Source organism: Ammospiza caudacuta, chromosome 23, assembly GCF_027887145.1.
Source record: "Ammospiza caudacuta isolate bAmmCau1 chromosome 23, bAmmCau1.pri, whole genome shotgun sequence".
Taxonomy (NCBI): domain Eukaryota; kingdom Metazoa; phylum Chordata; class Aves; order Passeriformes; family Passerellidae; genus Ammospiza; species Ammospiza caudacuta.
The window spans coordinates 3,714,488-3,738,373 of NC_080615.1; the positions used below are offsets into that span (position 1 = coordinate 3,714,488).

The 23,886-nt window shown below is 50.6% G+C and overlaps 1 protein-coding gene across 1 annotated transcript; it reads right to left on the minus strand.

Moving 5' to 3' along the window:
• Positions 1 to 1,377: 1,377 nt before the first annotated feature.
• Positions 1,378 to 23,421, minus strand: ADAMTS8 (ADAM metallopeptidase with thrombospondin type 1 motif 8). Its single transcript, XM_058819033.1, has 9 exons — positions 22,816 to 23,421; positions 14,687 to 14,926; positions 13,645 to 13,777; positions 12,659 to 12,826; positions 11,390 to 11,688; positions 8,322 to 8,505; positions 7,835 to 8,007; positions 7,023 to 7,198; positions 1,378 to 5,000 (listed from the first exon to the last, which is right to left on the minus strand). The coding sequence occupies exons 1-9, from the start codon at positions 23,419 to 23,421 to the stop codon at positions 4,268 to 4,270; spliced, it is 2,712 nt and encodes a 903-aa protein (XP_058675016.1). The 3' UTR covers positions 1,378 to 4,267.
• Between the last annotated feature and the right edge of the window lie 465 nt (positions 23,422 to 23,886).

A 23,886-nucleotide genomic window follows, 5' to 3' on the forward strand; every position in this document is an offset into this window, starting at 1 on the left:
GCCTCTGGTTATCCCACAGTAAAGTGAAGGAGTCAGAATCCCCTCTGGTTAAGTCCTGTTCAGGCTGTCTGTCCTAGTAAAGAGCAGAAATCTATATCTATCTATATCTATATCTATATCTATATCTATATCTATATCTATATCTATATCTATATCTATATATCTATATCTATATCTATCTATCTATCTATCTATATCTAATCTATATCTAATCTATATCTATATCAATATTTCCCCTCTGGTTAAGTCCTGTTTAGGCTGTCTGTCCTAGTAGAGAGCAGAATTATCTATATGTATGAACAGATTTATATTCTGTATCTATCTATCTATCTATATAATGTGAATGTATTATGTCTATACTGTGTGTATACAATATATATTTCTTATGTATAATATATACCCATCATGTGTATATATATATATATATATATATATATATATATATCCTAGAATATAATTAATTATAATTATCTATTACATACTGTAATATAGTTATAAAATTTGATGACAGTATATATGTATATTTTATGTATATATGTGTATATATTATATATAATATATATAATATAATGTATAATGTAACATTATATATATATAATAAATATATTATAATGGATTAATAAGATTCTGAGTAGAAAATATATATAGAATATATTAATATATATATCACAGAATTCTATGTATTTATATACATGTGTATATCTAGTAGATTATGTATATATAGATATATATAATACAGTTAGAGTTCTGTGTATAATATATATTACGCCTACATAATATATATGATGTATATATACATCATATACACAATATATTATATGGTTCTATAATGGTTTATGTATATTATAGATATGATTTATGGTTCATATGTTATGGCTCTACATTATTATTATTATTATTATTATTATTATTATTATTATTATTATTATTATTATTATTATATCTATAATATATATTATATACTATAGTATAATATAGTATACTGTCTATAATATAGTATAATATATTATATATTATATACTATAATATATAATATATAATATTATAATATATTATCTATAATAATGTAAGTATATAATATATACAGAAGGATATACTGTGTATGTATAGAAAAGAGGTAGATGCTCATAAGGCATCTGCACAATGGAATTGCTTCCAAATTTCTGCAGAATAATTCTGGCTCCATGGGTTTTGTCTATTCTCTCATATTTTGGTTCAGCATCTTAAAACTGAATGAACCATTTATTATCAATAAGATACGGAAAAGAGAGATTTGAAATCTCTCTGGGATGGAGATAATAACAGTCCTGAGAAAAGTGGAAATAAAGACAAATGCAAAGAGATAAAAGGCAGGAAGTCCTTTATTGAGGGGTAAAGGCAGAGCCACAAACAGACTGTTTCCAAAATTAAAAACAAATACAAACAATAGGCTAAAAATCAGAAAATTGTATTTTCCCCCCTCTCCTTAAGATGAATTCCAAAGCTTAATTTTGGTTGGGTTTTGTTATGCTTACACAGCTTGGTGGGTACACCAGGGAGGAGGGAAACACCAGTCAGATACCAGAGTGGATAAACAATGAGCAGACATCCCTTCTCTGAGCTCCCTGCAGCTTCCAGAGAGGGGATGTGGGAGCAGCATGTTAAAACACAGTCTTTTAAATCTCTTTTTTCTTTCTTTTTTTTTCTCCTTTCCAGCTACTGTACAAAACCAAACAGAAATTTGTAATAAATACCTAACACAAGAGGCTCAGTACATTGCTACAATCCTTCACTGAAGGGAAACATATATATATATACATATATATATAGCCTAATATATAAAACCTCTTTGACTTAAATCAGAGTAAAGGCTACTTGTTTTTACAGAAATCTGGGGCAGGAATTCCACTTAGCATCACCCACACCTCAACAGAGCATCACTGCCTCTGGTCCCCCCTCCTGGGGGATCCCCACCTTCCCTCTTGCTGGAAAAGCAGCAGGATTTGCCCTAAAAAAGGAGTTTTTACATCCAGCAAAGCAGCCACACAGTGATTATAAAAGCCTGGAAAAACCCCTTGTCATGCACACATTATCCTGGGTGATAAATACAGACATTTTCCTTGGCACTGCCTCAGACTGATGTTCCTGACCCATCCTAAAAGCTGGTGCTGACACTGGAGAGGAAACACATGCTGGCTTTGAGTTTAAATCCCTTGCAGACTCAGAGGGGAAAAAAGAAAATAACCCTGCAAGGCTACATGACTTTAGCATCCAGCTATTTGTTAGAACTTAAATTCCTGGAGATTAATTAGCAGATGTAGAACATTGCCCAAAGGTAGGTCTGTACCACAGCACAAACAGCTGCAGCTGGCCTTCAGGTTTTTTTTTCCTTTCCTAATAGAAACAAAGGAACCAAGCACTCAATACCCTCAATCCTGGGCTGTAGTGGTTTTGATAGAAATCATGTATGGCAGATAAAACAGGAATATTTCATGTTTTCAGATGAATATTGAGGTTTCTGTCAGCAGAGGAGCAGCTGATCCCACCATCCCATTCCAAACCTGTCTGGACAGCCAGACAGGGTCTCACACGAGCTTGGCTCGCTCAGGCAAAAGGGACAAGGAAAAGGATTTGCTCCATAAATGTGAATGGGGAATCTGAAACATCAAGAATTCCAGCCCTCCTCCCCTTCCTATGAGAAAAAGGCAGATCCCACTGGAAATTCAACATTTTGCTGCCAAAAAGGAAGCCAAGGAAGGGTATGAGAGGAGCCTGGAGATACTGAATTGCTCATCCAGCAACAGCAAAATCTTTCCAAATTCCATCCCTGCTCCCCAGGCAGAGGCTGCTGCCAGCACATGGCCAGGGATTGCTTTGGAAAGGGCAAAGTTCAGGGTCTGAACAGCCATCTGTGCTGGGGCCAGGCAGCAGCTGGGCTGGGGAGAGGGCTGGGGCTGCTCCCCACTGGGAAAGAGCAGCTCCAGCCTTGCCAGGCTTGGTCCTGCACCGAGAACTGCTCAAGGCTGGAGCTGGCACCAGATCTGAGCATTCTCAAATATCCCAGGAAAGCAGAGGTGAAGAGCAGCACCGGTCACCTCTGGCACCATCTGCAGATCCTGGGCTCATCCCTGCTGCACACCAGGCTGGTGAATTATCTCCAAAATTACAGCAGAGCTGAAAAAATGGGCCCACAGGGGACTGAAGGACAAGGATGGGAAAGGAAATGCTGGCACACCAGAGTGCCTGCTCCAGAGGGCATCACAACAGGCATCTCAGAGTCAGAGCCCTGCAGAATTAGGAATTAATTAATCCTCACAGTGACCCTGTAAGACAGATCAGGTGTAATTAAGCCTTGGTTTTACAGCTGGGGAAACAGAGGTGTGGGGTAACAGCTCTAGGAATCACCACAGATGCTGGGAGTGTTTGGAGAAAGAGGTTTGTCACCTTGTAGATTATAAATCCAGCAGAAACCACCTCTCACCTGTCCTCCTGCCTGATTCACGCCAGGATCTGGCTCTCAGCTTACTCCTTCTCCCATTCACAAAAGCTATTTATCTCCCAAGTGAAACCCACAGCTGATAAAACACTCCTCATGCTCAAGGACACTCACACTGCTGCAGGGAGGGGAAGGCGACCCATTCCATGCCTTTTGTGAAGAGATCCCAGTTTTATCAGCAAAGACATCCACCCTGGACCTCCCTGACCTGCAGCTGGGATGGGGTGACAGCAAAACCAGGCTCCCCATTTTCTCCAGTGCCAAACCCCAGCAAACTTTACAAAAGCAACCTGCAACCACATCAGCTCTTTGGAAACACCCTACAGATCTGCTTATTTTTCCCTTTAAGTTACAACTTCCCTGCGAGCAGCCAGCCAGAAAGGAAGAAAAAAAGGAAAAGAAGTGATTCCTCCCTGTTTTGCTGCCGTTATTCTCCCCTCTGAGGTAGACATCAATGTGGTGGGGATGAAACACTGGAGAGTGAGCCCATGGCACCCTGGCTGTGCTACCCTGGTTTGGTGGAGCCCGTGGCACCCTGGCTGTCCTACCCCAGTGTGGAGGAGCCCGTGGCACTCTGGCTGTCCTGTCCCAGTGCTGTGTTTGCCCATGGCACCCTGGCTGTCCTGCCCTGGTGTGGTGGCACCCTGGCTGTCCTGCCCCAGTGCTGTGTGGCACCCTGGCTGTCCTGCCCCAGTATGGTGGCACCCTGGCTGTCCTGCCCCAGTCCATGGCACCCTGGCTGTGCTGCCCCAGTGCTGTGCGGCACCCTGGGCTCCTGCAGCCCGCCGTGGCTCAGCACTGCCGCAGCAGGCAGGCGCTGGTGGCCGGGGGCGGTCCCGGCGAGCTGCATTTCTCGGGGGCGGTGATTTTCCCCGCGTAGTCAATGCAGGAGGCGCTGCGCGTCCGCACGCCCTCGCCGCACGTCTGGGAGCAGGGGGACCAGGGACCCAGGCGCCACAGAGGGCAGGGCACGTCTCCACAGGGCTTGATGTCCTCAGGCTTGAGCGATCTGTTGCAGGCAGAGGAGGTTTGACCCTCCACGTCCCGGCAGTCCACCGTGCGCCGCTGCCAGCCGGAGCCACACGTCTTGGAGCACTCGGACCAGTCCCCCAGCACCCACTGGGAGGTCAGCATCGGCCGGATGACATTGACTGACTTCTTCTCTTTGCCCTTCTGCTTGCTGAAAGGGACGTCCTTGGGGATGAAGAAGGTGTACTTGACTTTGGGTGGGAAGACCTCGCTGGCAATGGTCAGCAGCTGCACGGTCAGGGGCTCGGGGAGCTGTCGGAAGCTCTGCAGCCTCTCCAGAGTGGTCATGGAGCCGCTGTACTTGAGGATGGTGCCCTTAATGAGGATGTCCTGCTCCATGGCTGAGATGGCAAAGTCTCCATTGAGCAGGTACTTGCCCTCAAGGGTCTTCAGGGCCAGGTAATTCCCGTCGTGCCGGAGCCCCCGGTGGCTGCGCTGTTTGATGTCGATGTTGGTGGCTCCGGCGGGGATGGTGACAATGTCATTGTAGCCGTACCTGCACGGGGCAAAGGGACACGGTTATCCTGCAAGATTTACTAAAAACGCACTCATGTAAGGAGCAGCACTCAGGTGTAGGAGCATCAGGGGGGTAGGATGGTCGGGATGAACGGAGATGAGAGATCTCTGAAGCCAGGGCTGGGAACTTGTGGTTTATTGCAAAGGGCCTGGGTGCAGGGCCCTGCTGGGAGCTGCAGCCACAGCTCAGAGCAGGCTGAGAGAAGAGAGGGGGAGAGAGGGTGAGAGAGTAAAAGGGCAAGAGAGCAAGAGCGTAAGAGAGCGAGGTTCCTGTTACAATACCATAAATCTTCTGTGTTGAATATTCTAATTCTCACCCACCAATCTAGTACAAGATACAAATCCTACAGCATTTACATACAGCCTATAAGAATCATTACATTACCACCCTGTGTCACATTTTAAACCCTAAAAACTCCTCTTTGGGCCCCTTCTGCCAAGCTGTAGGGTCTGCTCTGACCCTTGGGCCTGTCTGCAAGCAGAGGGTGTTGTTCCATCAAAAGGGGATTACCTTCAGCCAGCCACACCATTGTTTTCCAGTTGTTCAGTAACTGAGGGATCTCAAAGCTTGCTTTCATTTCAATCTCACTTATAGTTTCTATATTCTCAAAATCTTTTGCCAGACAATCATATTTGTAAGGCTTTCCTGTTTCATCTTCCCCAACACTCGGGATCCTGGCTCTGAAGCCATCCCTGTGTAACCCTGAGCACTCAAGAGTTAGAAATATTGCAGATGTTCTAGATGTGAGCTGAGCTGGAAGGTTTCTCTGAGTTTCGTATGAAAATGAGTGATGCAATCAAATGAACAGCTCTGTGATTACCAGCCTAGGTAGGAAATTCCCCTTGCTCCCTATATTTGGAAATGGTGAAGTGTTTGGGGTTGAAAGCCTGTCACTGGTTATGCTGAAGGATGACATCACCTATTGACAGAGATAATATAGAGTTAATATAGATGTAGGTACAGATACAGCTATAGATGTAGAACAACAGAAGAGGAGGGAGTCTCTGCACTCTCAGTTCACTTTTTGAAGGGTTTTGCAGTCACCACTACAATGCAGAAGTAATCCCATTGCAGGATACAGAGGACATTCCCATGCCAGGGAAATATTTTCCTGCAGAGCCAGCCAAAGCCCATCCCTGGAGCACCAGGGCTCCCAGGACAGCACGTGGAAGGTTTCATTGAACCCTCAGCACTGTGACTCACACTGTGGGGCCAGCACAGGATCATTTTCCACGGATCCCCATGGTGGATGCTGCAGTCAGTAATTAGGTTCAGAGTATTTTGGAAAAAAGCCTTTGAGTCAAACTCTGCTCTCCGTCACCCTGGCCTCCCTCACCCTGATCTTAATGGGATCTCTTCTTGGCTGTAGCTCCTGTGCTCATCTCCATTTAGTCAACCACAAACAACTCATAGGAGAGTGGAAGCCCCGTTTCAGCTGTTCCCTGGAAGGAAACCATTTAGGAAATCTAATTTGACTGTGTGAGTCACCTCACTGCATGGAACTGGATGGTTGGGCTTTTGTTATGGTTTTCCAACAAAAGCCTTAAATTCTGCTCTCTGGCAAAGCAGAATTCCCAAATCTGTTGGGTGAGGGAAGTGACTGCCCCAGTGCCTTTGTCCAAGCATTCAAAGTCACCCCCAAGCCCAGGAAAAGGTTATTGAACATTTATATCACAATCAGCTCAGTGCTCTGGTGTGAAATGTGTTTTGTAAACTCGTTGGGGCAGATTTATTTGCAGTGGTGCACCAAGCCTGTCACATCAGTTATTATTTTAGGAAATAAGCTCTACTTGGCTTGCATAATTCTGCCCCAAAATAAACTGAGTTTAAGTCCAGGAGTCTGGGGAGGAGCCCAGGCTCTTGCAATGCCAGCCAGCTGAGGATGCTGGCTTGAATCCTAATATATTCCAAGCCTACAACTTTGGTGATAGTAAAAGGGGGATGAGAGAGGATGCTGGTGTTCCAGCCCATCCCTGCAAAACCCTCTCCCTGGTGCCTCACCTGGATCTGTTGAGCGAGCCAGATATTTTCCTGCACGTGGAGCCATTGCCACCGCACACCCCGCACTTGTCCAGCTTCTTGGAGGAGCCAATGACGTGGTCACAGCCAGCCTTGATGCACTGCCCATGCACACAGATGGAGAGGGTCTCTGGGCCACACAGCGTGCCATCTATCACCTGGGAAAGGGGATGCACAGGAGGAACCAGGCATGAGCTCTGACATGGGGAACAGGAGTGATTCCCATCTACAGGAATCTTACTTTGGTGATTCCATCTCCAGGAATCTTTCTTTGGAGACTCCCATCTCCAGGAATCTCACTTTGGAGATTCCCATCACCCGGAATCTTAACTTTGGTGATTACATCACCAGGAATCGATCTCTGGAGATTCCCATCACAAGAAGTCTTACTTTGGAAATTCCCATCTCCAGCAATCTTACTTGGGTGATTCTCATCACCAGGAATCTATCTTTGGTGATTCCCATCTCCAGGAATCTCACTTTGGTGATTCCCGTCTAAAGGAATCTTTGGAGGTTCCCATCTCAAGGAATCTTTGGTGATTCCCATCACCATGAACCTATCTTTGGAGACTTCCATCTCCAGGAATCTTACTACGGAGATTCCCATCTAAAGGAATCTTACTACAGAGATTCCCATCTCCAAGAACCTTACTTTGGTGATTCCCATCTCCAGGAATCTTTGGTGATTCCCATCACCAGGAATCTGTACATATTCCCATCTCCAGGAATTCTACTTTGGTGATTCCCATCACCAGGAATCTTACTTTGGACATTCCCATCTCCAGGAATCTTACTTTGGCCTCAAAGACTTTGAATTCGCTCCTCCCTCGGGCTCGGCAGAAGAGTTTGCATCTGTCTCGGGGGGACACTCCGGCGTACTTGGGAACCCACTCCAAGTGATTCCCTTCCAGGTCAGTGAAGTTGTAGCTGTTGTACTTCTCGCACTGCTGCTCCCGAAAGCTTTTCCCTGAAAGGAAAGGTGAAACACGGCCCAAAATCCATGGGAAGCTGGCAGGAACTCCTGTCCTGGCCATCACAGAGATGTGGGAGTGAGCTAAGGACAGGGAGAGCATGCAGTGAGGAGGAATGTCATGAAGGAGGAATGTCATGAAGAAGGGATCCCACACTCCTTCCATCATTCACAGCAGGTCACAGCCCCCAGCAGGAAGCTGTTGCTCCCCCAGAAATGAATATCCAAGGGCGAGCAGAGCAATCCCTGTAGCGCGCTCTGGAGCAGCAGAGGTGGGAGCTGAGCGGGCACTGAGGCACTGCCATCCTTACCATCGGGCGGGCACTCCTGGGTGTGGCAGGACTGGTACTTGGCTCTCTGGCCCTGGCAGTAGCTGCCGCCGTGCCGGGGCCGGGGGCTGTCGCAGTGGCGGTGCGAGAACTGGATCCCCCCGCCGCAGCTCCGCGAGCACGCGCCCCACGCGCTCCAGGGGCCCCAGCCGCCGTCCAGCGCCGCCTGCAAGGGGCACCGGGGTTGGGGTGAGATGGCAGGGTTTGCCTCAGGTACCTCAGTTTCCTCCCTGCAGATTCCCTCCCAGGTGTGTCAGTCACCTCTCCTTTCCCCACCCTGACTCCTCCCAGCACTGTCTGTCAGAAGGGCGTCAAGTGATTGGCAGAATTCAAAAGATGCCCTCTACCCTGAAGGATATTGGGCCATCCAGGTCCATTTGTCCCTTGAGACTTCCTCCCATGTACCTGGTTGGTGGCTCCCTACCCCTTCCCTGCCCCTCTCCCCAGGGTTCAAAGGAACAGCAACCACGGGCTCAGGGAGTTCTGTTGGAGGAGCTGCTGGATTCAGAGGCCTGTGGGCCAGAATAAAGCTCTGGATCGAAACCATCTGTCACAGACACATTTTATGAAAAATCCTTTAAGATTTTTCCTCCTGAGAAGCTGGCAGGCCTCAGGAACAAAATGTAAACAATGGTTATCTGCTGCTGTGGAATGCAACGGGTGCATCTGGGTTTGGTCTCATGTGGTTGTTTGTAATTAATGGCCAATCACAGTGAGCTGGCTCAGACTCTCTGTCCAAGACACAATCCTTTGTTATCATTCCATTCTTCTTTTATTCTTAGCTAGCCTTCTGATAAAATCCTTTCTTCTATTCTTTTAGTATATTTTAATATAATATATATCATAAAATAACAAATCAAGCATTCTGAAACATGGAGTCAGATCCTCGTCTCCTCCCTCATCCTCAGACCCCTGTGAAAATGGTCACACCCTCCTTCAGAACTGACTCGTTTTCCTTCACCATCACCTTAAAGCTTCTCTGCCAAGGCAAACCTGAGCTCCTGCAGGCCTGGACTTGTCTCCATGTGCCCAGCTGCAACATCCAGATAGCTAAAAGTGTCTGTGGGGTGAAACACCACACACCCAGCCGGCCAAAGGTGTCTCTGAGGTGAAATCACCACAGTTGCCACCTCTTGGTCAAGCAGCAAGGGCCAGAAAAGCCCAGGCATGTCCTATCTGGCTATATTGGTATTATTCCAATACAGAAGAAGCTGCTGAGCCCAGCCCTGAGCCTGCCCATGCCCAGCTGCTCCCTCCCAGGGTGAGCTCAGGGCTGGAGTAATGCTGCAATCTCCCCCAGCCCTGATCCAGAAAAGCACTTTGGCATTCACACAAAGTTAGTACTGACTTCCACCAGTCTGTTCACATGCTTCAAGTTTAGCTGGGCTTTGAGTTCTTTGCTGACTGACTCTGAAACTGCTGCTAATTTCCCCAGCAGGGCAAAAAGTCATGATTTAATTGCAGATCCACACTGCTTGTTTTGGTTCAGACCAGCCCACGGCTCAGTAGCAGACTTTTGTCTATGAGCTGGACTTGCCAGTAATAAATATTAACAAAGGAGAAACATTCAGAAATAAATCAGCCCAATCCAAAACCAAAGAGACAGCAGGGGTGGGGTCAGAGATTTGGAAATCCCAAAGGGTCAAGCCCCAGCCCAGCTGTACTGGCTTTGTGGAGGGGGATCCAGGGGTGGCTTCTGTGAGCAGCTGCCAGAAGCTCCTGCTGTGTCCAGCAGAGCCAACACCAGCTCCAGGATGGACCCACCACTGGCCAATGCTGAGCCCAGCAGATGTGGTCTTGACCTTGGGGATAATGTATTTAAGAAGAAGAAAAAAATGTTATTAGGCAGAGAAGAGAGGAGTGAGAATGTAAGAGGAACAGCTCTGCAGACACCCAGGGCAGTGCAGGAGGAAAGGCAAGGATTCCTCCAGGTACTGGAGCTCAGATTTCCCCAAAATTCTGTGGGGAAGACCATGGTAAGGCAGCTTTGCCCCTGCAGCCCATGGAGGGCATGGGGGTGCAGAGATCCCCCTGCAGCCCATGGAGGAACCCAGGCCAGAGCACGGGGAGGCCTGAAAGAGGCTGTGACCCTGTGGGAAACCTGAGCTGGTGCAGGACCTGTGGAGAGAGGAACCCATGCTGGAAGGACTTGGGAGCCCATGGAAGACCCACAGTGGAGCAGCCTGTCCTGGAGGATTGACCCTGTGGAAGAGTGACCCATATTGCAGCAGTTTGTGGAGAACGTGCCCATGGGAAGGACTCATGGAGAAATTAAAGGAGAATTGTCTCCCATGGGAGGGACCCCACACTGGAGCAGGGGAAGGACTCTGACTCCTCTCCCTGAGCAGCAGCAAGAACAACCCATGATGAGCTGACCACAAACCCCATTCCTTGCCTCCCTGCACCACTGGAGACAGAAGGGAGAACTGGGAAGGAGGGAGGTGTGGGGGAAAAGTGCTTTTAAGGTCATTGTGATGATTTTGCTACTAATAAATTCAATTAACATCTCTAACTTGAGCCTGTTTTGCCTGTGATGGTGATTGCTGAGTAATTTACCTCAACTCATGAACCTTCCCTGCCCAGCTGTGGAGGGGAGTGAGAGGGAGGATTTGGTGGGTGCCAGGAGTGGACCTGGACACCACCATTCCTTGGTGCACCTTACCTGGGGTTTCAGGGCATCCTGCTGCTGGACACCACCATTCCCTGTGTGCCCTTACCTGGGGTTTCAGGGCATCCTGCTGCTGGACACCACCATTCCCTGGTGTCTCCTTACCTGGGGTTTCAGGGCATCCTGCTGCTGGACACCACCATTCCCTGTGTGCCCTTACCTGGGGTTTCAGGGCATTCCTGCTGCTGGACACCACCATTCCCTGTGTGCCCTTACCTGGGGTTTCAGGGCATCCTGCTGCTGGACACCACCATTCCCTGGTGTCTCCTTACCTGGGGTTTCAGGGCATCCTGCTGCTGGACACCACCATTTCTTGGTGCACCTTACCTGGGGTTTCAGGGCATCCTGCTGCTGGACACCACCATTCCCTGTGTGCCCTTACCTGGGGTTTCAGGGCATCCTGCTGCACACAGCGCCCGTCCCAGCACAGCCCCTCGGCTTTGCAGGGCGTTCCATCAGCCCACGGCAAGCTGCCATTCTTGGTGTGGCAGAGGGGCTCCCCACTGCCCGTCCTGCACCACAGCTGGGCACAAATGTCCTCCTCCGTGGTGTTGGGGCAGTGCTGGAAGTCCTTGCCGAAGATCTGCTGGCATTGCTGGTCCAGGCTGTACAGGGCTCTCTGGCCGGGCAGCTCGGCAGGCAGGGACACGGGCTCGGCCGGGGCATCCAGCAGGCAGTCACCTGGGCAAGGCTCACAGTTAGGCTGGAGATGGAGCTCCCAGGCCTTGGTGCCACTGACTGGGCACCCCACACCTCTCCCCATGGCCTGGTTTGACTCTCCCTTCACCCCACACCCCCCCAGCTCTGTGATGTTCACGTGTCTGAGACATAACATAGGACAGACCTTGGCTGTTCATCAGCCAAACAGCCGGGTTTATTATTTGGGGCTTGCTCTTACAGGCAATTCAAAGCTCCCAGCTCTAAACAGCCTTTGGTCTAATCTCTACACCCCCTAGACTCTGAACTAGTCACAGACTTGTATTTTAGGAGAGTTGTTATTGAAAGAGCCTGAGCTAAGAAAAGGCTGTTTGGAGAGACACTGCAGCTGACTGGTGTCACTGTCATATTTTCTGGAAAAATCTCTTTGCCCAGGATTCTTCTCCTGGGAAGCTGAGAAGCCTTAGAGAAAAAGGAAAACAATATTATCTCATTTGCTTCTCCTGTGTTTTGCTGCTTTGGAATGTGTTTGGAGATTGTTTCATTGGATTCTGGTGTGAGTTGTTTTCACTCATTGACCAATTATGGCCAAGCTGTGTCAAAGCTCTGGAAGGAGCCACAAGTTTTCATTATCTTTCAGCCTTCTGTAAGTATCCTTTCTGTATTCTTTAGTATAATGTAAAAGTATAGTATAGTGCTAGAAGCTACCCCTGTATTATTATTATTAATAATAATAATATTATTTCATTATTGTATTTTCATTATTATCTTTTGGCCTTCTGTAAGTATCCTTTCTGTATTCTTTAGTATAGTGTAAAAGTATAGTATAGTGCCAGAAGCTACCCCTGTATGGTGTAGAAGTTCTTTAATATTTATTCTTTAATATTATCTAGTATCATAAAATAATAGATTAGCCTTCTAAGAACATGGAGTCAGATTCATCATTCCTCCCTTCACCTGGGAACCCCACAAATACAACAGACTGGAGCCTTACCATGGCCTCCATCCAGGAACTCAGTGAGGTACATGGCACTGCAGGGGGACCAGGGCTGGCTCTTGTTGAGGTGGATGAAGAGCGGGGCCATCACGTGGTGCTCGCCCAGGGGCCCGAAGAGCCGCTCGCAGTTCTTGGAGTCGTCGTGGGGCATGCTGAGCACGTGGCCTGGGGAGCACAGGGATGGCACAGCTGAGCTCCCCAGCCCAGTCCCTGCTCCTCAGCAGATGGTGTGGGGCACCATCTGTAAGTATCAAGCAGCTCCTGTGTCTGCCAAAGCTACTTGCTTCCATAAATCAGAAGGAATAAAAACCTGCTTGGTCTGTCTTGGTGGTACAGGTGTGCAGGGCAAAGCAGCCCAAATTTTTATAAACTCAGAATGGTTTGGGATGGGAGGGAATTAAGGCTCCAGTCCCTGTCATGGACAGGGACACCTTCCACTAGACCAGGTTTCTCCATGCCCTGTCCAACCTGACCTTGAATGTTCCCAGGGATGGGGCAGCCTCAGCTTCTCTGGGCAAAAATTACTCAGTGCAGAAATGGCAAACCAAGGCAGAGACGTGCTTGATCCCATGCCTGAGCTCATCACAACAGCGAAATCATAGAATCACTGGGGTTGGAAAAGACCTCCAGGACCCTCGAGTCAAACCTGTGACTGATCCCCACCTTTTCACCAAGCCCAGAGCACTGAGTGCCAGCTCCAGGCATTTCTTGAACAACTCCAGGGATGGGGACTCCACCACCTCCCTGGGCAGCCCCTTCCAATGCTCAACAACCCTTCCAGTGAAGAGATGCACCAATTGACACCAATTTGGGCACTTAGTGTTTCTCCTGGTGCAACACAGCTTTTATCAGTGTCAGAAGCTCCCCAAGGCTCGGTGGGCGATCCCCAGCCAGGAGATGCTGGTGCTGGGCAGTGCCACGACCCCTCCCAGCAGCAGGAGTGGAAGAAGCAGACCTCCCCCTGGGAAGGGAGGCAGTGTTACCCAGTTCATGAGCCAGGGTGTAGGCTGCCTGCAGGCCCTCGTCCTCAATCACGGAGCAGCTCTTGTTGCGGTCGCACATGGTGCCGATGTCCGCCACGCCCAGCGTGTCACAGCTTTGGTGGCCACAGAAATCCTGTGAGTGCCAGGCAGGGGGAGAGGTCAGCAGGGGGAGGGGAGCCCCACATTCAACATCTCTGTGAGCAACCCACTGCTGGTCTGTGTCACAGACATCTTTTATGAAAAATCCTTTCCTTAGGATTTTGCCTCCTGAGAAGCTGGCAGGCCTCAGGAACAAAATGTAAACAATGGTTATCTGCTGCTGTGGAATGCAACAGGTGCATCTGTGATTGGTCTCATGTGGTTGTTTCTAATTAATGGCCAATCACAGTCAGCTGGCTCAGACAGAGAGCCGAGCCACAAGCCTTTGTTATCATTCTTTCTTTTTTTATTCTTAGCTAGCCTTCTGATGAAATCCTTTCTTCTATTCTTTTAGTATATTTTAATATAATATATATCATAAAATAATAAATCAAACCTTCTGAAACATGGAGTCAGATCCTCATCTCTTCCCTCATCCTCAGATCCCTGTGAACACTGTCACAGGTCTGTGATATGATGTGATGTTCACATGTCTGAGGTGCAACACATGACAGACTTTGGTTGTTCATTGGCCATTGTTTGGGCTTGCTCTTACAGGCAATTCAAAGCTCCTGGCTCTAAACATCCATTGGTCTAATCTCTACACCCCCCTAGACTCTGAACCAGTCAAATGCTTGTATTTTAGGAGAGTTGTTATTGATTGAGACCTCTGTCAGTCAGCCCAGAGCCTGGTTTATGTCCCTGGGCTGGATTCCTTATTTATAACTGGATTAATGTTCAGTACCAGTCAGCTTGTCCTGCCACAGGGCTGCAACCCAAATGACACCCCCCAAACTGCTTTGCTGCATTCTTTGCACAGTGGGGCACCCACCTCCACAATCAACCCCCTTCTCCCCCTCCAGGGATGCCCTGAGCCCTCTCCCTTCTGCCCTGGGCTGCTGACCTGTCTGGTGAGGAGGATGGCGGTGTCGTAGTGCTCGGGGTGCCGGTCGCTCGGGGGGTTGAACCTTTGCTGCCAGCTGCAGAAGTTGCGCAGGGTGAGCCCCCCATTGTCAGACACCTCGGGCCCTGCTGCTGCCTCCTCCACCACCAGCACCTTCACCACCACCAGGCTGATGGAGTTCCTCAGGCTGGGATGCTTGTAGATGCGAGCTGCCATGGACATCAGGGTCAGGATGTGGTTCTGTGGGGGAAGAGATGGGCAGGCAGAGCCTGGGTAAAAACTCTGCTACAGGGCAATTGGTTTTGTTTGAAAAGAAAGAATCAGCCTCATTTATGAAGGGGCTGATGGACTCAGTGCTGCCTTGCCTGTATGTGATGCTTTACACCTTGTGCTGGTGGACAAGCCCTGCATCCCCTCCTCCTTACTCTGCATCTCCTCTCCCATGAACTCTTTGCACCTAGAAATCCCTCTGGAAGAAATTCCTCAGGGAAAACCTCATTCTGGAAGGTTCTCTGCATATTCCCAAAGCATTAACCCTGCCCTCGCTGCCCCAGGGCAGGAACCAACTCACACACACCTTGCTCAGCAAAACAACCCAGTAAAACTTCTGCCTGTGCTGCTCACAGGGTTTGAACCCAGCAACAAACTGGGACTACAACACTTTGACAGCCAAGACTTTGCCCAGCAGCATCTCCTGCCTGGTGATGACCAGGGATTACTTAATATGTCAAAAGCGCCAGCGATGTTTAGGCTGATGTAAACATCTTATCAGAGCATCAAAATTCCTCCTCTGCTTGGCACCACTCACAGCCCCGAGTCAGGAGTAAAAAATGCAGCTATTACACAACATGGTATTGGGAAAGAGAAAGTGGCTTCTCTCCTCCCCAGACAAATTACACCCTGCAGTCTCAATTCAGAGCCTAATTAAAGTGGAAGGACTCGGTGGGAGCCCTCTCTGATAGCCAAGTTTCACCCAAAATACATTTCCTCAGCAAAGCTGACTCTGTGTGCTCATCCATCATGGTACTGCCAGGACAATGCCATTTTCTGAGACACAAAATGCTGTTTTCTTAGCAAATGAGGGAGATGTTGAGTGAGATACAGCATATTTGCTGCACCAAGAGCCACTTGCCCAGGGCATTTGTGGCTATTTTAAATTATTCTGCCACATTTTATCCTTCCACTAGCAGCTCCACATAAACAGATGTTTTGTTTCAACAAGACATATCCCAAGTCCTCCCCAGCTCATTATCCAAGGGCAGGCCCCAGCAAGGCTGCTGGGAGCAGGGAATAGACTGGTTTATTTAGACTGGCCAGATCTCCACGCCATGACTCACATCCATGCAACTCATGTCACAGAGAAGTCACTGCTGAGGCAAGAAATTGAGGAGAGAACCCCACAAGGGTTCAACTTCAATTTCAATTCCATGAAACTTGGGGGAATTGTTCACCCTGTGGGGAAAGTCCACTGGGAACTTTGCTAAAAATATCACAAAGCCTTCTTAAAATTAGGCCCCAGAAGATCTAGAAGGATGCTTTGTGCTGGAGCTGCTCATCCTGGGATCATCCCTCATTTCCAAGGGAATAAATCTGTGTCCTTTTCTAACCCATTAGAGGTTTCTGTCCATAGCAGTAGATTTGACCTGGGAGATCTCAGTTCATACCACAAATCCCCCAGGACACCAGCCCTCACATCCTCAGGGCCACATCCAGCCAAAAACCTCTTTCAGCAGAAGGAACAGAGGGACTTGGAAAACATCTGTCCACCTTCCCTGTGTCTGGAAAGGGAAGATGGAAAGCAAACCCAACAAACAGCTATTTAGTGAAGATTAAAAGGTCAAATCCACTTGTTCCACCATCTGGTGTCTATTTATACCCATCCCTGGCCCATGCAGGAATGGGTTGGGTTTCAGATGGACCCTGAGTACTCTGGGGAGAGCAGCAACCCACCTGCACTGCCTTGGCTTAGCCAAGGGCTGGAAGCCATGGCCAAAAGCAAATTACGGATCCTCAGGGCTCAGGAGAGGCCAGCTGAGTGCTTTTGGCCAACAACAGGCTGAATCCTGCTGGTCCCATCCTCCCTCTGCCTTTGCAAACCGGCTCTGGCTTGACCATCCACCCAGGAGGGAATGCTGCCTTCTCCAGGGTTTCCTTCCCAGCACTGAGGCTGAGGATGTGGGGATTGGGATCAGGTGCAGGGCAGTGTTTTGGGCTGGGTTTGAGGAGCCCAGGGCTGCAAACACACTGGGAAGTGTTTGGGGCTGGGTTTGAGGAGCCCAGGGCTGCAAACACACTGGGAAGTGTTTGGGGCTGGGTTTGAGGAGCCCAGGGCTGCAAACACACTGAGCAGAGTTTTGGGCTGGGTTTGGGGAGCTCAGGGCTGCAAACACACTGGGAAGTGTTTTGGGCTGGGTTTGGGGAGCTCAGGGCTGCAAACACACTGGGAAGTGTTTTGGGCTGGGTTTGGGGAGCTCAGGGCTGCAAACACACTGGGCAGAGTTTTGGGGCTGGGTTTGGGGAGCCCAGGGCTGCAAACACACTGAGCAGAGTTTTGGGCTGGGTTTGAGCCCAGGGCTGCAAACACACTGGGCAGTGTTTTGGGCTGGGTTTGAGGAGTTCAGGGCTGCAAACACACTGGGCAGTGTTTGGGGCTGGGTTTGAGCTCAGGGCTGCAAATACACTGAGCAGTGTTTTGGGCTGGGTTTGGGGAGCTCAGGGCTGCAAACACACTGGGCAGAGTTTTGGGCTGGGTTTGGGGAGCTCAGGGCTGCAAACACACTGAGCAGAGTTTTGGGCTGGGTTTGAGCTCAGGGCTGCAAACACCCTGGGCAGTGTTTGGGGCTGGGTATGAGGAGCTCAGGGCTGAAAACACACTGGGCAGTGTTTTGGGTATTGTTTGAGGAGCCCAGGGCTGCAAACACCCTGGTTTGTGCCTTCTTGCCAGGCACTGCAGCCCTGCAGGCACAAGGAGCTTCCCTGCCATTTCCAATCAGCATCCTGGGAGATCTGGCAGGATGTCTGGTAAACACAGCTGGAAAATCAGCCTCGTACTGTTCTGGGGGAGAGGACACCAGTGTGAACCAGAGAGGGTTGTGGAGCATCCCTTCACTGCCACTGAAGGCACTGTGGAAGGTGATATCCAACAAACCTCCCCTTTTCCCCCCAGCTGCAATCCTGGGCTCCCTCTGTTCTCAACATCAAAATCCCCCTAAAAATGAGGAGGGATGACTTTGGTCTGCCACATAGCAGCTCTGAGGTCCTCCTGCCACAGCGTCACTGTGTCTGGGAGAGCCCTGCCCTGAGCCAGGCACTGCCCTCCAGCAGCAAACAGCACAGGCAGAGGGACAGGAAAAATAACTACAAATCAGAGCAAGGGGAGCTGAAGTGGTTGATTTACCCCCATTGAAGGACTGAGTTTTCTCAGATGCAGGCTCTTGCAAACTCTGCCTGCATTCCCTTTCATGGGAACCACTCAGAAGCTGAAGCCTGGCATTAATTTTTAATTATTATTATTATTATTTTGATGGGTGAAACCGGTCTTACACAGACACTATTATTGTGCTATGCACAGAATGATTTAATGCTGCTGGACCCACCCAGGACAGAGGGACAGCAGGGAGCACCCACAGAACACCCCAGCACAACCTGGCTGTCCCCAAGGTGTAGGGAGCAGTGCTCGGCCCAGCCTGGGGCTGTAGGATTGTCTGTTGGTTGGATTTGGTTGGTTTTTTTTGCTGTTTTCTCCCTAAAAACCAGCATTTCTGCAGAAGAAAGAAAAGCTGAGATTCTGGAGCACAGGCAGATGGAAGGGAGCAAATCCAGGGATGGAAAGGCTGCCTGGCTTTTAAAAATCTGCTGGTAAAACCATCTCAGGTTGTCCTTTCCCCCAGGGGCTCCATGTGGAGCTCCCTGCCTGGCTGGGGTGCCCAGGGATGCTGGCTGCCCTGCCAGCCTCCTGTGGGCCCAGAATTCCCTCACAAAAAGGGAATTTACCCCCAAGGGAATGCAGGCAAGCCAGGGGAGAGGGGCACACCTTGCCACCCTGCTGCTGTGCCTGGCTGCCCTCCTGCCTGCCCAGCACTCTGCCCATCCCTGCTCCGTTTGCCACATGATTTTCCCTCCCTTCTCTTCCCCTCTTTACTGGATATTTGGGGCTGAACCACAAAAGCAGTAAAACTGAGGCACATCCACACTGTCCCCACCTCTGCAGAGGCAGAGATGGAGTAAATTAATTTTTAATTATTATTTTTAAATTATTATTATTTAATTATTATTATCCCATCCTAAGAGCATCCCAGAGCAGGAGTGCTCCACTCTGGGAGCCAGCACATTTCATTGTGCAGCCCTGAAATGCAGCAGCTGTTGAATATCCTGGTGTGAGGTGAGTGCCCCAGCCAGAGGAACATTTAGGGGGGCTGCCTGCTCCTCCAGCCCCTGCCCCACACAGGATGCAGCTCTGGGTCACCCTCAGGGGACAAATCCCACAAGGAAAGCTTGTGGATGGCAGCATCATGCTGCATTCCCTTTAATCCCACTCCAGTTGCCTTTGGGATGGGCTTAGGAGGAGCTGGCTTCTTTTCTCGAGGGATTAAGTGAATTTACCCACTCACACTGCAAAATACCCTAAAGCAAGGCTAAGAGTCAGACACAGGTGGACCTGGGACTTCTGGGTGGCTTTGGATTTACCTCCAGTCCCTGTGGGAGTGGGGACAGCCCTGGCTTTGGATTTTTGTCTAGTCCATGTGGGAATGGGAGAGCCCTGGTTTTTGATTTACCCCCAGTCCATGTGGGAATGGGGAGAACCCTGGTTTTGGATTTACCTTCAGTCCATGTGGGAGAGCCCTGGTTTTGGATTTACCTTCAGTCCATGTGGGAGAGCTCTGGTTTTGGATTTACCCCCAGTCCATGTGGGAGAGCTCTGGTTTTGGATTTACCTCCTGTCCATGTGGGAATGGGGAGAACCCTGGCTTTGGATTTACCCCCAGTCCATGTGAGGAGAGCTGGCAGCAGGACCCTGGCAATGCCCCATGCCCTGCACTCCTGTCTGGTCTGAAAGGGAAGGGTTTGTACAGAACTCCTAAAACCTCATCAATCTGCCTGGAAAAGCCACAGAAGTCAGCAAAGAATCCCAGCTTTTCCAGACTGATCTGATTCTGCTGTGGTCCCCAGTGATTCCCAGCCCTGGGAGTAGGAAGGACAGATTCCTCACTCAGAGAGGAGGAGGGAAAGGGGATCACAGCCATTGTGCTTGCAGAGGAAAGTTTGGAAATGTGTCTCATCTGCACCCAAGAGACTGGAGAAATCCCACCACAGGAATCCCCTTTGGCTGCCAACTGGCTGGGGAGGCTGCAGCTGGCTTTTGGAGCTGCCTGGTGCTTTAGGTGTCCTGGCAAACGTTCCCAGCCATGCAGAGCAGCCTCACAAGTGCAGCCCAGCTGCAGGTGCTCGGCCCTCCTGCACACAGGCAGGGTTAGCCCTGTCCCCTGCCTCAGTTTCCCTGTTCAAAACCCCACTCCACTCTGTGAGTGATGCTCACAGTGCCTTTGTTTTCAAGCACTTGGGATCCTCTGCAAGAAAAATGCAAAAGCTCCTGTATCCAGGCTGGACATCCCTGCAGGTTGAACCCTGCCACATCCCCCAGGATTTACTGCCCAGCACTGTCCTGCTGCTGATGCCCCCCCAAACACCCCAACCATCAAGCCCAAGCAATGATTAAACCCCCAAATTTCAGGTCTAGTTCTGCTCTCACCTCACCATTCCCTCCTGGTTTACATAAAAGTACTGATGAAGGTAGAATAGGCTCTTATTGTCTAAATTAGGTTAACAGCTGAGTTAAAAGCTGAAATTGATGGGAAATAAATCATGAACAGCTGAAATTGATGGGAAATAAATCATTTTCCCACCACAAGCATGGCATTGATTATAACTCTCAACGCTTGAGTGCATCTTGGGGTGACTCTTCTGCTCGAGCTGTTACAACTTATGCAAGAAAATAACTGGAAATACAAGCAATGCTGGTGACCTTTTATAAATATTTGGTAATTAAAGTGTGGTTACAGGAAGAAAAGTCATTATATAAATATGGCTTGTTCTGACTCAACAATTCTACTCCTTGGGCATCTCTCCTAGATCTCACCAGCACTTGCCACTGCTTTTTTCACCCCACAAGAAAGGTATTTAGGCAGAAGCAAGATTGCTGCGCTGCTCCCTGCATTCTTGTTCCAGAGAACAAAAGACACAGAAACACAGCAGGTGGTTTTCTGGTTGTTGTTTTTTTAGCTGCTACACCAGAGCTGGTGGAAGTTTTCTCCCAAATATTTCAATATGCTATTACTCTATTCATCCAGAACAAGATCTTTGAAGGTTTCCTTCCCCTCCCTGAGAGCTGGTGTGAAGATCTTGCTCGAGGGGCTGAGGAAATAATGGTGAAACGGGAGCCAAGCAGACACATCACCCAGCCCAGGGCTGGGGCATCCAAACCAGGCAGGGTGCCTGAGTTCCAGCCCCTTGGTCATGGGTAGATGCCATTTCCTCTCCTGCTGCCTTCACAGATTGACCCAGAGGGCTGCTGCCTTTTCCCCAGCTCAAGCTGGGCATCATCAGGATTTCCCCCAGTCCAAATAAATCACTTTATTTCTAGCAATGTAGACACCCTTGGGTGTTGCTTTCAAACCATCAGGTGCCCAGCTGGGTGCTGAAGGTTCACTGTATTATTTTTTTCTGCCCTCCTGGGAAATCAGAGACCAACCTCACACTGTGGGGAGAGTAATTCCCACCACCATTTATAGTCTTGCTTAAAAATTCAGTTAACTCCACTTCAAACTCTTTTCTGAGCCCTGTGAGCACTCAGGGTACCTCCAAGTGCATCACCCTTCACTCACTGATCCTCTGCTACCTGATCCTGCCAAGCAAAGAGCAAAACCAGAGTGATGCTGAGCAGCTGAAGCCCCAAGGTTTAACATTTACCAAGGTCCAGTCTAGCCTGAGCAGGGCTGCAATTAAAGCACTGCTTTGTTAAGGAGCAGAGAAGCCCCTAGGGGAAGGATAAAGCCGGTAGAAGTGGCAAAGCCGGGCTCCCAAAGCTGGTTTCAGCTTCCCAGCTGCTCCCTGCTGAGCCCCAGCTCCAAGGACTCTTCTCCCAGCCCGCGAATGAGCAACTTCAATGCACAATTATCCCTTGCAAAGACCTCAGAGCATTTCAATGGTGCAAACCTGAATTCGGAGCTGAATTTGGAGCAGCCACGCCTGCAGGGCAGGGGTGGGGAGCTGGCTTTGAAAAATGACCCGGTGCTGATGAACGAGGCACATGGACAGACCTGGAGAGGGAGACGTGGGGGGCTGAGGCACCTCGGACTGTGCTCCTGGGGTCTCCCCAAAAGCCTGGTCGGGGCAGGCTCTCTGCAGAGAGTGTTTAGGGTGGCTGAGGGGAAGGGCTGTTCATCCATCTGCTCAGCGCTAACAGGTGGCTCCGGGCAGGGGTTGTGCATTACTCAGCCCCTGCTGCATTTACTACTGGCCCCGGCTCCACTCGGAAGGGAATTAAGGCATTCCTGCGGCTCTTCCCTCGCAGCACAAGGGCACTGACCCACCCTGTCCCGCACCTTTGGGGACACCTTTGGGGCTGCAGGGACATCGCAGTGCCCGGTGTGCAGAGCCAGCTCGCCGGCTCTGGGAAAGGCACCGGTGTGTGCAGAGCCAGGCTCACGGGGCTGGGAAAGGCTCCCAAACACTCAGTGAGCCCCACAGATCAGCATCGCCGATCTGCCCCGGGGATTGGCAGCCCCCACAGAGCCAGGGAAGGTGGGACCGAGGTTCCTCGCTCACCCGAAGCTGTCTCCGGTGTCCCGGGGCTGGGGGGACACGGCAGCGGGCAGGGCAGGAGGGGACGGAGAGGCAGAGGGGCTGGAGGAGGAGGAGAGGCAGCGGGGATGGGGACGGGGCAGAGCGGGATGAAGGATGCGTGTGTAGGGAGGACGGAGGGATGAAGGCTACGGACAGGCAGTGGGAGCGCAGGAGCGGAGCCGGGAGGAGGCGGAGAGGCGGCCGGGACGGGAGGATGGAGAGACAGGAGCGGCACAAGCACGGACAGAAGGCTGCGGGCAGGGGGACGGCGGGCACCCAGCCCTTACCTCCACGTCCTCGCCGTAGAAGCGCACCATGGACGCGTCAGCCACCAGCAGCGTCTCCACATAGCGGGCCTGCGACACGAAGCGCGGGGCCCTGCGGCGCGGCCCGGGCTCGGGGCCGGGGCTGGCGGGCCGCGCTCCCGGCGGGGCCGCGCGGCGCCTCAGGCGGTGCAGGCGGCCCCAGGGCGGCCCGGGCGCGGCCGGCCCCAGCGGCTGCAGCTCGTAGGCCGCCCCGTCCAGCAGGAAGGCGGCTCGCAGCCCTCCGCCGCCGCAGCTGCTGAGCACGGCGGGCGCGTCGGGGCTGCCCTCGACGGCGCCCGCGTAGAAGCAGCCGCGGCGCGGCGGCGTTGGCGGCGTTGGCGGGCGGCGGCCGCCCAGGCGCTGGAGGCGGAGGCGGGGGGCCAGGAACGTGGTGTCGGGGCGGAGGCGCAGGACCACGGCGCGGCCGAAGGCGGCCAGGCGCAGGGCCAGCTGCCCCGGGGGCGCGGGCAGGCGGGCGGGCAGCACGGGCTGTGCGTCCCGCGGGGGCGGCGGCGGCAGCGCCCAGGCGTGGCACAGCAGCAGCAGGTGGAGCGGGGCCCGGCCGGCCAGCAGCGCCCGCCGCCCCATCCCGGCACGGCACGGCCCCGCACCCCCCGGGCTCTTCCCCCGCAGCCTCCGCGCCGGCCGCCGAGCCCGCTGTATTTATACTTTCTCCCCCCGGCTTTGACATAAGAGGTTTATTTTTGATCTCTCGCTGTTCTCCCCACTCCCCTCCCCTGCCAGCCGGAGCCTGGGGGAGGAGGAGAAGTGAAAGAGAGAGAGAGAGAGACAGAAAAAAAAAAAAAAAAACGCGACCGAGAAAAAAAAAAAAGAAGGAAAAAAAAAAAATCAAAAATATACCCCCAAACCAGGGAAAGGAAAAAAAAAAAAAAAAAAAAAAAAGAAAAAAAAAAAAAAAAAAAAAAGAAGAAGAAACAGAGAAGGAAAAAAAAAAAAAAAGGGAAAAAAACTAAAAAAGAAAAACCCCAACCCACTTTTGGATACGATTTGAGGCCAATCAGGCGCCGGCAGCCCCGCCTGCCTGCAAGTGTC